Genomic DNA, 12698 nt, shown 5'->3' on the forward strand with positions numbered 1-12698 from the left:
TACAAAAGTAATTCAACATGTATTTTAAAATTGGTTATACCAAATGTGAATTTATCCTCAAGATTGCTATATAATTTATCTAGGTATATTTACTATTTTTTAATTAATATATTATTAGTAATAAATTATTTTCATTTTTTACAAGCGATATTATTAGTCTAAACAAGAGAAAGGGAAGAGGGGAGGTCAAAGAGGTGGACCATATTCGTTAAAGCAATCCACCACTTGCCAGAAATCATTTTTTTTTTAAATAATTAGTATATATGGCATATGTAAGTTAATTCAGTTGACTAAAGTAGTGTGTTCGCTCTCTTGCATCTAAATTTAAATTATCTTTCTTTCAAAAATTTCTTTTAAAGAGATGGAATATTATTTTTTGTTGGCTAACTAGAGTAGTTTAAAATGTCGTATTAATAATTTTTTTTGTATGAACTAGAATATTTCTTTATCTCCAATACCTCTTAATAAGTTGGTATTTCTTTTCCACCTCCTATTCAAATTTCTTTTTTGAACAAATGATATTATCTGCACTTAGGGGATGGAGAAGTGTGCTAAGCCTTACAGTGGATTAGCAATAATGTGGTTTAAATTTGTCTTTGACAAGAATTGAACCAAGACATTTACTTACAAGTAAAAAAAAAAAACCATTAAACCGTAATACTAAATGACCTATTCAAACTTATTAAAAAATTTACATTCAATATCATAATTTCTTCTCTATTTACGAGCTATAAGTTTTCAATAACCACCTAGTTACAATAATTACCACTCTTTACTTTTTCTATATCTATATATATAAAACCAGCACCCTAATCTATATGTATTATAATTAGACTTTCATCAACAATTTGAGCCTCTAAATTCAATTTAGGGACCAAAATAAAAGAAAATTCTTTAAGAGGTGAATGGAGAATTAAAGAATTTTCAATTAATTTTTCGTATAGATTCATACGTCAATCTGGTGTCGTTCCAAGTAACTTGACGGATGCAATTACATAAGCCCATACGGAATCAAAACCCACGCCACGTGGCACCTGTGCAGCGCCGCCACATGAGCGACCTTCCGATGGAGAAATTTTTATAATTGTGATGGGAATATAAATGGTATACCACGTGTTTTAATAGAAGTGATGAGAAATTTTATTTTTTAAGTTTTTAACTTTTTAGCACATATATTCCATTATTTGTATAGTAACATATAGTATACCATCCTATGTTAGTTACACTGAAAAAAAAAAAAAAAAAGCGGCATAGAATTACCCGCCTGTGACCCAAAAAAATCACCTCCATTTCTTCGCAGAGAAGTTTTCCGTGAGACTAACGACGCTATATATTTACCAAAACGACGAACTGGATCGTACTTCGCACACCTACCCGGTGACTCTTCAGCTCTCCGCCTTCGTCCCCAACTATCAACTCTCCGATTTCGTTACAATCCAAACCCTAATCTAACCTCATTTCCAATTCCCGATTCCCGATCCCCAATTCTCGGTTGTTTCGATTCCTTTCTGTTTCGAAGACCTAACGAAAGATTTTCATTTTGTTTTTGCTGGATTTGATTAATTCATGGCCCGCGGCAAAGAGAATTCACTCGCTCCTGGGTTCCGATTCCACCCAACCGATGAAGAACTAGTCTGGTACTATCTGAAGCGTAAGGTCTCCGGCAAGAACTTCCGATTTGACCCCATATCGGTCGTCGATATCTACAAGACTGAGCCTTGGGACCTCCCTGGTAAAAAATCCTAATCCTTTCTCATGTTTGCAAAATAAAAAAGAAAAAATATGTGTGTATATATATATATATATATATATATATATATATATATTTATACGTGTATCATTTGGTTGATTGTGGTTATATTTGTGTTTTATTTTTGTTGGGTTTTGGTTTTCTGATTTATTAGGCAAGTCGAAGCTGAAGACTAGGGACTTGGAGTGGTACTTTTTCAGTTTTCTGGATAAGAAGTATGGAAATTCGTCGAGGACGAATCGGGCTACTGAAAAAGGGTACTGGAAGACTACGGGTAAGGATCGCCCTATTAAACATAATTCCCGGGATGTTGGGATGAAGAAGACACTGGTTTTCCATAGCGGGCGAGCCCCCACCGGTGCAAGAACCAATTGGGTTATGCATGAGTATCGCCTTTCCAACGAGGAATTGGTAAAAGCTGGAATTCAACAGGTTGGATTTTTGTTGACGTTGCTATTGTTCTGTTGGCATTTTATGATGTTATGGAATTGGGATTGATTGTTGGGTTTGTCATGGCGGATGGGTACAGAAGGATCCGTATGTGCTTTGTAGGATATTCCAGAAGAGTGGCACGGGACCGAAGAATGGGGAGAAGTACGGCGCCCCGGTTATGGAGGAGGAATGGGACGATGATGACGTGACTTGTGTACCTGGTGAAGAGGCGGCTGCTAATGTAGTGGCAGTCAGCGAAGAGCCAGATAATGAAGCAAATGATTTCAACAATGGGGCTTATGTTGAAGCATTTGACCTTGATCAGGTTCTTTATTCATTCAGCCTTTTCATTTCATGTTTTGTAGGTGAATTCAAATTGTCTGAAACGGGGATGGGTAGATTTGGCCGGAATTTATTGAATTTAAAGATAACTCCCCCAGTTGTGGGAAACCCCCGGATGTGCTATGATAAGTCACAGTAGATATTTTGACTGTGTCCAGCTATTGGAGTTTAAGTATGGCTGAGGGCTACTAGTTGGTCGGGCAAATGATTTTAACTTGATTTGGCTATCCTATACATGACTATGCTTAAATGTCTCTGTTGTAGCTGTACATCTATAAGTAACCCAATGTCAGCAAATGGACTTGTTATGCCCTTGCTTTAGGTGCTTAGTGGTTTTATTTATTTATTTCATAAAGAAATGATTATAATGAGATGAAAGGAAACAACAAAGAGTATTTGTGTATGTTACTAATATGGGAGTATCTTATTTGAATTTATACATCGGTTCCTGTTAAAAATATTTGAAGCTTTGTACTCCGGGATCACTTAATTAAATTTCACCACTTATGCAGAAGAATAACTAATACAGCCTCTATAGTTACTCTAATAAGATTTTTGTTCTTATTTTTGCTTATTATGCTGCTCTTCTTTTGTTCTGGATAGCAGTGTGTTCAGAACAACTACCTCATTAGCTTTCCAATCTTCTTTTTCTTATCAGAATTTTGGTCATCTTTTCCTTTTAACTTATGAAAATGGTCTCCCCCTTAAGGTTGAAACTTGGCAAGACTTTATCTAAGTTTTGCCAGCTTTGCATTGTTTCTTAAAATTTTATTTGCATTCTTAAATTTAGGGAATTGTTATTGGCACTCCAAAAATCTCATTTTGCACTCCGAACTTTCTATAATTAGAAGGAAAAATACACTTGCGAGGAGTGTAGAATGAGATTTTTGGAGTGTTAATAATAGCTCCCTAAATTTATCTGGAGTGCAGTTTTCTGCCTTTTCTGTTACAAACAGTTTTTTCTCTGTTGAACTTGGCTTATGTATTTGTGAAACCATTTATTGCATTTTAAGTACGTATATCAGGAATTCTTTTACGTTTCAATTATTATTCAAAGAGCATCATCAAGGTGTGTAACTGTCTATAACCTAGAATACTGAAACAAATAATGTTCACTCAGCAGAACTTTCCATCAAATGAACTATAAATGCAGTATTACAAGTTAATGTTGCATTGATATCATTTATAATCGCCATACCTTAATGTGTTGGTAATTTTTTACAATGTACAATTTTCTGAAAGTTGGTAGAATCTTGGTGTACTTTTAAAATGGATCTGGATGATATTTCTTTGTGTCCTCTCTCTCTGATGCTCGGTCACCCTTTACCTCAACCCCGAATTGTTGCAATCTGACCTTGGGATTTGTTGATCTTTGATGCTACGTCTTCTAACCTATTAGATGTCCCTTGTATTGTAAGTTCAAACTACGCTGTAATTTTTTGTTTGTTCTTGTCACGTGATGCTGTTAACTAGTTCTTAGATCTGATCTGCTAACAGGGACAAATTCAAATTTGATGGATTTCGAAATATTCTTGGTCCTAGCTGGTGCCACGAGAAGCGTCTTTGAATTGAAGGAACTGAGATGACGCCGTAGTGGAGAGATTGAAAAGATCATTGTGTTCTAGAATAATGCATGATATTTTGATGATTAATCTTCACATCTGAACCTTTATGTGACTGGAAATTAGAAATGGAAAACATCTGCATCCTTTTTCCATCTGGTCTAGGGCATCTTAATCATTTTAACTGGGAAAAACTAGTGTAGATAGAAAATTAAGGTTGGGACAGAGAGAGTTAAGGTGTGGTAGAAATAAGATATTGGTGTGACTAAATTACTATATTTATATGTATTTTCAACTATTTAATTTAAAGAGGGCATAATTGACATTTATCCTCTTTGGTTGACAAGAGGGTTTTCATAAATAATAGTATGTAGATTGTTTAGGTATATAAAACACATATATGAGATGCCAGGGGCCTTCATTTTCCATCAGTTTCTTCTAGAGTTTTTCACATGATTCAACTAAGCCATGCTTGGATACCGTACATTTATAAATACTTTCTTTTCCCAGAATCTTGACACAGGAATTCCGTCTGAAAGTGCACCACCTCCTTTGAACTTCTATCATGGGGAGACGAGCAACTACATTGAGCATTATGGGGACTTTGTTGAAGATGATACAAAGGCTGTGATAGGCACTGGGGAAACTTCTGAATACTGCGAACACCAGATGTTCTTTGGATACCCAGAGCATTATGAGACGGTTGGGAACCCAGTCAAAAATGAATATATAACCTCACAAAATCCTGAGGACCTGAAGTTTGTTGACTTGACAGAGCACTATGAGGCTGATGCAAAACCAGTCAAAGATGAATGCTTTCTTGAACCAAGCGATGGTGCAAATCCATCTGTTGTCAATTATTCACTTAATGAACCATATTTGGATGCTACTGAGAATAATAAGCCATTTGGTGATGGGCTGTTCCTTGAAACTAATGATCTTTCAAATCCAGTCGAGTCAACTGCAGGCTTTGACATGCTTGATGAGTACCTTACATACTTTGATGCCAATGATGACATCTCTCAGTATATTGATTTTGATTCTTGTGGCAATGTTCCTGACCAAGCTCCATCTAACCAGAAGGTACGTTCTCAAGTTTCATTTTCCTTTTGTATTTCAGGATTTTAAGTAGCATCTTTCAATTAATAAACTGTTGTATATCAGCTTCTGAATGGTGAAACTGAACCACAACCAATGGGAGGTGATCATCTTGTACAACCAGAGCCACAACCAATGGGAGGCGAACATCTTGTACAACCAGAGGATACTGATGATGCATCTTTGTCAAAGAAAATGCCCGAGTCCAAGTTTGAATCAGGTATAGTATCTTAATTTCAGCTATTATAGGCACTATCATACCCTGTTTGGTAACTTATGATGTAGATTCGCGTAATGTGTACCTATCATTATAAAGAGTACCAGAGGTTTAGGTTTTTTTACATGATATTTAATATTTTTTGTATTCCATCACTGGTCATGTTTTCCTCACCTTCTGGGTTGTGTGCGATTATGGTGGTGCAGATGGTAACTATCCCTTCATCAAAAAGGCGAGTCACATGATGTTGGGCAGCATACCGGCTCCACCTGCATTTGCTTCAGAGTTCCCTGCTAAAGAGGCAATGCTTAGGTTAAATTCTGGTGCATCGTCTTCCAGTTCAGTTCATGTTACTGCAGGCATGATTAGAATTAGAGACATAACTTCAAGTGACAACAGGATGGACTGGTCTTTTGGAAAGGATGGGGTTGTCAACCTTGTGTTTTCTGTTCAGCTGTCGCAGAATGACGGAAACTCTGGCAATCTGGTGCCGGTTGGTGGCTCACTCTCTGGAAAGACAGGATGTGTGGTGATGCGGGGATGGTTTTTGTTTATGTTTCTCTGGGTTCTGTTTCTTTCTATGAGTTTCAAAATCGGAAGCTACATCTGTACCAGGTGATGCTTCGACAGTAATGGTGGTTGCGAGCCTATCTCAGGATCTTGTAGTAAACTTTCCCTAGTGACTAGGGGAAGATGCAAGTTCTTGCAAACTCGATATTTTAGTTAATTGTTACACTGACTGTAGAACTAATTATTTACCCAAACCGTTTTAAGATAGCGTAAAGTGTGTGATATTTTGAATAGCTATATACTGAATCTGAATGAATGTAAAACTGAATTTTTGTTTCAGTACATTATTTCGTTCAATGTACTACTATTTCGTTGTAATTGAAGGCTTGACAAAGTATAACGTAGGGTCGATTTTAAGACAGTTCTGCTTGCTTTACTGTCAACCTGAAAATTCAGCAGAAATGCTTGCATGGTTTTACCAACTCTAGTATATTTATTGTCGCCCGCCTATATTGTAACGCATGGGTTAGTAATAGCACGTGATCAGTGTAAATCACAATCTCTATAGCCCGATAATATGTGTTCTTAAGCATTTTAAACATGTGGGCGGCTTGAAAATGACACAATGAGCCACTTTAGCAGATTTGAAGTTGAATCTTTTTTGTGCCAAACGACGAGTAAATTAGTCGTTCAGGGTTGGTAATATTGTATCAGTCAAACAAAATAAGACTTGTCCCGTAGCGTTGAAACATGTACATCGTCTGTTATCTGTTGTTATTGAGAGGATGCGGAGTGTCATCTCATGTCGGAAATTTAAGGTAACTTACATTTGTTTTGAGTAGTCAAACAACTCCTGCTGCCAACTGATTTCTGGCCGGAAGCTCCACTTTCTTCAGGGAAGTGTAACTTCGTATGTGACAGATCATGCACATTTTTTTTATCAAGGAGATAAGAATCACAAAGGAATTACGGTTATTTGCGACTCAAACACAAATATAAATTTAGACATAAATGTTCAGGATCTAGGATGCACAGCAGAAACCTCAAAATTTAATGACTTTTACATTACTCCCTCTGGTTTATTTTCATGTTCTTACTACATAAATGATTGATGCTCCATTATTTGCCTCATGTGCTCTATGTGGTATCGTATCCTTCGTAAAAGTTCTCGAGATGTGGAACTTGTCTGCTGAGGATTACATCTCTCCAGGAAGCATAGTATCCTCGGGTAAATCACACACAGCGATACCCTGGAAAAGAATTAACATGGAGATTAAGATGCGCGGGTGGTGTCAACAGGTAGCAATAGTGTAAGAATGAAAAACGTACCTGCCCAGTAAGGTGAGCGACGCATCTTTTCTCAGCTAGTAACTCAGCTTCGCTCTGAAAGATTATTGCGTCAAATGAGACAATTAGTCCAAAACTACTACAAAGTCCACACTAGTTCAGTCAATGCCTACAATACACTACTATTTTTCGCACCTGTATAGTACTTCAATCCAGTCAACAATGCATACCTTTTTTATTCGCTTGCGAAGATAGTCATCAAATTGTATGTCCTTTACAAGTTCATAGTCGCCGTCTCCCTGGACGTTGTGAATAACTTATTTGAAGTGCCTATATCACAAACATAAACACAAGGAAAGGAAAATCTCTTGTATAGACTTACTTTAGATCTGCATGGCATACTGAATACTAAATCCTCTGCTATACCATAGGGATTTCCATTTGTGTAAACCTGCAATGGGATGGTACACAAGGGACGAAGATCAACTCATCATGAGCTTTTGTGGCATTGAATCAACACAGAATAACTTGACATTCGCATTTATGATGTTCAGTTTAATATCGATCTGGGATGTTTTATATGCATGCAATAATATGCAGGGACTTTCAGTGGCACCAAAAACTAGAGAAGGAAACACAAAGAAAATTCAACTTAATTCCTTTTGTTTCTCAGAGAGTTGGGCATCAAAGTCAAATGTTTCTCCATCGAAACTAATGGAGTTCTGATCATATGGCTTCTCAAGATGGTCTGGTTGTTACAGAAGACAGACAGTATATATAGGCTTACATAATGTGCATCATATCAAACAAACACGAACTTACTGCAGATGAAAACCAATCGCCCTCTGGGGTAGGAGTAACCAAAGACTTTATGGCATCTGCAATTGACATGGCAGTTGATGCAGCAGACGATCTTCCCCATTTCTTGATGAGCAGACCTCCTCTCTGCGAATTCGATATGTCTTCAGTAATTAAAAATGAGGAGCAGATATGGTTTTAGACAATGTTGAATTATGGAAATATACGTTCCGTCTTACCTTCTGGATAAGTTCGGTAAATTCTTCCTCTAACCATTTGTGATCCTTGATGACCTCTTTGACCGGCAAGCCATTAATTCTAGCATTTAAGAAGTCTGGCACCTGATAAGAATTACGCAATTCTTCTTCAAAACGAGAAGCTAGCGAAAATAATCCATGCTTTTAAAAGAGAATGATTAAATGACCTGGGTGGTTGAGTGGTTTCCCCAGATGGTCACGTTTGACACTTTATCATAGAAGACACCTGCTTTGAGGGCTAGCTGAATAAATCATAAGCCAACTATGTTAAATGATTATTCTTTTTGGTCATGACCTAGTATTGGTTATTGTCTATTCTACTAATGTTTGTGAGGTATACGTACCTGACATTTTGCTCTATTTTCATCCAGCCGTGTTAAAGCATGAAAATTCTTTGCAGGTATGTTTGGAGCATTTTTCAAACAGATGAGTGCACTGCATCAGGAAGAATATAAGTAAAAGTGAAGGGCATATCTCCGCTACCTGTGCATCCTTCCATCCCAAAAAATTGAAAAGACGAGGAAGACAATTACTTACTTCGTGTTACAAGGGTTTCCAACTACTATCACTTTGACATTATGTGATGCAACAGCATTAAGTGCTTTTCCCTGATTTTTGAAACAAAACATATATGATCAGAAACTATCGAGCCAATGTGTAATAGTGATATCATATAAAATCTAACAGAACCTGCTCAACAAAAATCTGCCCATTCAGATCCAACAAGTCTGCTCTTTCCATTCCAGGACCTCGAGGCTTTGCTCCTATTAAAAGAGCCCATTCTACATCTTGGAAAACCTCATATGGATCAATGCCAATGCTCACCTCCCGCAACAACGGAAATAGAGAATCCTCCAATTCCATAGCCACTCCTGAACGCAGAAACTGTTCTCTTAATTAGCCGCATATATACATAACTTAGAAGGGTTCACTTATGGTGAACACATTAAGTTATTGAATTCAAAACTTGTGCAACTTCAATAGATACATCATTCACTAATTAACTTTTCTTCCACTGTAAGTCTAACTAACTGCCCTAATAACACTGCAGAAACACAGGCACACCCTCAACTAGAGGTAACATTGTATCTGACGGTGATAAAATATAATCTGCAATGTATCCAGTCCACGATATCTGGATGCTGAACCTTCTTTCTCAAGTGAGACAGACGACAATTGACATTGTTCAGTTCCTCTTTTAAACATAGGGAACAGTAGTATTGAAGAAAGTTGAGGTTCCACCATAAAACCAACTGGCAATATGGGGAGTAGCCCAACCACTTATAAGCACATGCAATGTCCATCCTCTCATCAATGTGGGATTCATTCTCAACAAGCCCCCTCACTTGTGGCAAATTTTCAAGCCTAACACGTGGGCAACACAACTCGGGTGAAGTGGAGCGCGTGTGGCCGTTGAGGTTCCACCATAAAACCAATTGGCAATATGGGGAGTAGCCCAACCACTTATAAGCACTTGCAAGGTCTCTCCTCTCATCAATGTTGGATTCATTTTCAACAACTATTAAGAAACCGGGGAATCTCAGATTTTGCGGACCAACTTAACTTAATCCTTCTAGTTATCAGATAATTAGGAAGTCAACAATGCGATTACTTGATTTGTATGAATAAATAACTATTATTGGTAGAAATCAACATTAAGGGTCACAAAGATTTGTTTACTAATTATATTATTTGTGTAGGCGATATGAAAATGCTGCTTTGGACTGCACATGTATATAAATCTACACTAAATTATGTCTATGTCAGAACCATACCTTCAAGAGCTTGGAAGGACCTTTCAGATCCCAATAGTTTCAACGCAATAGGTTGGTCTGGCCCAAAAACCTCACCTGACGCAAGCTGGACAATAAGAAAGCATGTTGAAAATGTTGAACTTGTTAAATTCTAATAACAAAAATGCGATTATATTCTAAAAACTAGAGAGGGTTAGAATATTTTTTTCTCTCTTTTATGCTCGCACACTCTAGCATATCAAGTAAAGACTCCATCCCACAATTGCATGAATTTCTACATGCTCAACAAATTAAAGCATAATCCAGTTTCTTGTCAGTTGAGAGTACTACATGTCTCTACAAGCTCTATTTTCCAGTTTAACCTGATATGGTTTAGATTGTTGCAGGTTATCAGAAAGACCGTAGTCTAAGACTAAGATAACATGTAGGGAGGGACCGGATGGTTGCAGGACCCAATGGGAATAGAACTCCTAATTACAGGTATAGAAATATAATGTTTTGAAGGTATTAACAATTTAACAAGGATTTACTGCAAGTTAAATAGGTAATTGCTAGTCAATAAGTTCCAAAAAGCAAAGCCACCATTAATGAAAAGGACAAAGTGCAAGAGGTTTAGGATGCAAGAAAGACTTACTTTAAAGAGCAGATGATTAGATATCATCCCAGCTGCACCTGAGACTGCAATATTAATTAATTTCTTCCATGATTTTGTCTCTTCTTCCTGTGAATTTTGGACCTTATTAGATACACTACTTAATTCATTGCAAAGGAAAAGCAACTGCAAGTCAATAATCAGATATGATCTCTCTCTCTCTCTCTCAGACACACACAAACACACATTACAAGCCCAGTTTGGATACTTTAAAACTGCATGCATCTTCAGCAGAAAGTCATTAACCAGCAACAAACAGAAAGAAAAAAACCCCAAAATCCACGGTTTTTGTCTGATTCACTATTTATGCAACAAAATTGTAAAACATAGATTACAGTACATAACAAATGAGTCTTATGCAGTAACTACTAAACAAAACAGAGAAAATTCTACTTTTGGTAATGAAAGTCTAAATATACTAGAACAGCTCGACTAAACAAATTGACAGACACCATATGTACACTTATATGACACGCTGAAGCTCCAGAGTTTTTACTACTAAGATAAGGTGAAAACCCCAAAAATCTATACCAAAATTCACAGAATCAACATAAACCCAGATAACAAAACGAAGAAAGGTTACAGCTTGGAGATCATAGGTGAGGCAGAACACGCCGAAGCACTCAGGCTTGTTCTTCGGGTCTTCGGTTTGCGCTGGAGCTGCTGGAGCTTGAACTTGACTGACATCAGGAACAAGAAAATTACTACTACCACAAAACAAAACAAAAACACCAAAAAAAAAAAAAAAAAAAAGAGAGAAAAAGAAATGGTGGAGATATGTAAAGATATTAAAGCTTACTTGGGTGCAACAGAGCAACAGATTCTGGCATTTCGAGTGTGAGGGAGCGGCCGAAAAGCGACACGGCGGTGAGAGTGGAGATGGGTCGGTAAGGATGAGAGCTGGGATAATTGAAAAAGGTGGGTCTTGGTGTATGAAGGTGTTGATAGCTCAGCTACTGCCATGGTGTTGGCGTTGTAGCAGAGACAAAAGATGAGAGGGAGAGAGATGGGAACAGAGGTTTTGAAGAGAAGGTCTGTTTGAAGACAGAGACAGAGATTGGTTTGGAGGGAGGGAGATGAAGGAAGGAAGAGAAAGTGTGTGTAGGAAAAGATGGATTTTGAAATATTAGTCTAAGGCCATGCAAATGACACTTGTCAATATTCTCCCTCATCCATAAGATAATCTCTGTTTTATTTCTAAAATTTTATCAGATCTTAGATATGCTGCAATGATATTCGATGAGCATTTATGATCATGATTGTAATGGCACTAGGTATTTGTAAGTACTGTAGCAAGTCCTTAAAGAATTACTTGTAGTTGCTTCCATTAAATTTTGATGGTTGTGTTCATAACTTGGGACAAGCTGCAGTTGGTTTTATTATTCGATACAAATGGAATAGCAAGAATCCATTTTGCTATTACTTATGTGATTGGAGCAAAAGTTTAATTTATGATTGAAATTTGGATTAGTTTGAGCTAAACGCTTAGGTCTTACAAACATTTTCAGGTTTTAATCAACACACTTCAATACAGATAAACCATGATTTTAACGTATTCTTTCACTGCTTGAAGATATTAAAAGTTTGAAGATGAATGTTCGGCTTGTTTGTACTCGTCATTTTGGTTTCACACAAAACATGGTGAGTATGAACAAGCTAAACCTCCATCATCAAACTTTTGCGACAACTTAGCTTCATTGGGACATTAGAGATTGAATGCAGTCGCATCCAACAACCAAAGTCCAAGATTTTGGCATCAACTAGTAATATGGCTCCTACAGTAGCATTGCAGTAGCTAACTCGCCAGGGCAATGAGTGATAGACTTATTTCCTCTTAAGTCTTTATTTTATTGGGCTTGATATTTCGTTAATTTAGTTTGTGGTCGGAATTTCATGAACGTAAAGTGCACAATTGGACCCAAAAGAATGGAAAAAGGGAGCAAAAACCCAAAGGAGTCTCTCCCTGTTTCGGTACCACCACTACTTGTGTTGCTTGTGTTTTCGACATCCCACACCGCACCAAGACAAGGCAAGACCAT

General features: G+C 37.2%; 2 protein-coding genes and 1 long non-coding RNA gene across 4 annotated transcripts in view; 2 read left to right on the forward strand and 1 right to left on the reverse strand.

Moving 5' to 3' along the window:
- The first annotated feature begins 1327 nt into the window (after positions 1-1327).
- LOC126628153 (NAC domain-containing protein 78-like) lies at positions 1328-6332 on the forward strand. Its single transcript, XM_050297744.1, has 6 exons — positions 1328-1732; positions 1905-2182; positions 2280-2507; positions 4597-5169; positions 5251-5404; positions 5608-6332. The coding sequence occupies exons 1-6, from the start codon at positions 1567-1569 to the stop codon at positions 6018-6020; spliced, it is 1812 nt and encodes a 603-aa protein (XP_050153701.1). The 5' UTR covers positions 1328-1566; the 3' UTR covers positions 6021-6332.
- LOC126628170 (uncharacterized) lies at positions 2514-4411 on the forward strand. Its single transcript, XR_007625301.1, has 2 exons — positions 2514-3937; positions 4022-4411. It is a non-coding gene; the product is annotated as an uncharacterized LOC126628170 (long non-coding RNA).
- Positions 6333-6877: 545 nt separating the features above from the next.
- LOC126628159 (malate dehydrogenase [NADP], chloroplastic-like) overlaps positions 6878-12698 on the reverse strand; it is an 82290-nt gene continuing 76469 nt past the window's right edge. The window contains exons 2-15 of one of the 2 annotated variants that reach the window (XM_050297749.1): positions 11459-11691; positions 11243-11339; positions 10642-10728; positions 10029-10113; positions 8944-9125; positions 8791-8861; positions 8598-8688; positions 8421-8495; positions 8236-8337; positions 8021-8143; positions 7581-7649; positions 7429-7497; positions 7241-7294; positions 6878-7161 (exon numbers count right to left, since the gene is read on the reverse strand). In XM_050297749.1, coding sequence (XP_050153706.1) covers positions 7108-7161; positions 7241-7294; positions 7429-7497; positions 7581-7649; positions 8021-8143; positions 8236-8337; positions 8421-8495; positions 8598-8688; positions 8791-8861; positions 8944-9125; positions 10029-10113; positions 10642-10728; positions 11243-11339; positions 11459-11622 — 1323 coding nt within the window. In that variant the 5' untranslated portion in view covers positions 11623-11691 and the 3' untranslated portion in view covers positions 6878-7107. The remainder of the gene's footprint in view (positions 7162-7240; positions 7295-7428; positions 7498-7580; positions 7650-8020; positions 8144-8235; positions 8338-8420; positions 8496-8597; positions 8689-8790; positions 8862-8943; positions 9126-10028; positions 10114-10641; positions 10729-11242; positions 11340-11458; positions 11692-12698) is intronic. The other variant, XM_050297750.1, reaches the window with a different exon arrangement.

This window comes from Malus sylvestris, chromosome 7 (genome assembly GCF_916048215.2).
Source record: "Malus sylvestris chromosome 7, drMalSylv7.2, whole genome shotgun sequence".
Lineage (NCBI taxonomy): Eukaryota > Viridiplantae > Streptophyta > Magnoliopsida > Rosales > Rosaceae > Malus > Malus sylvestris.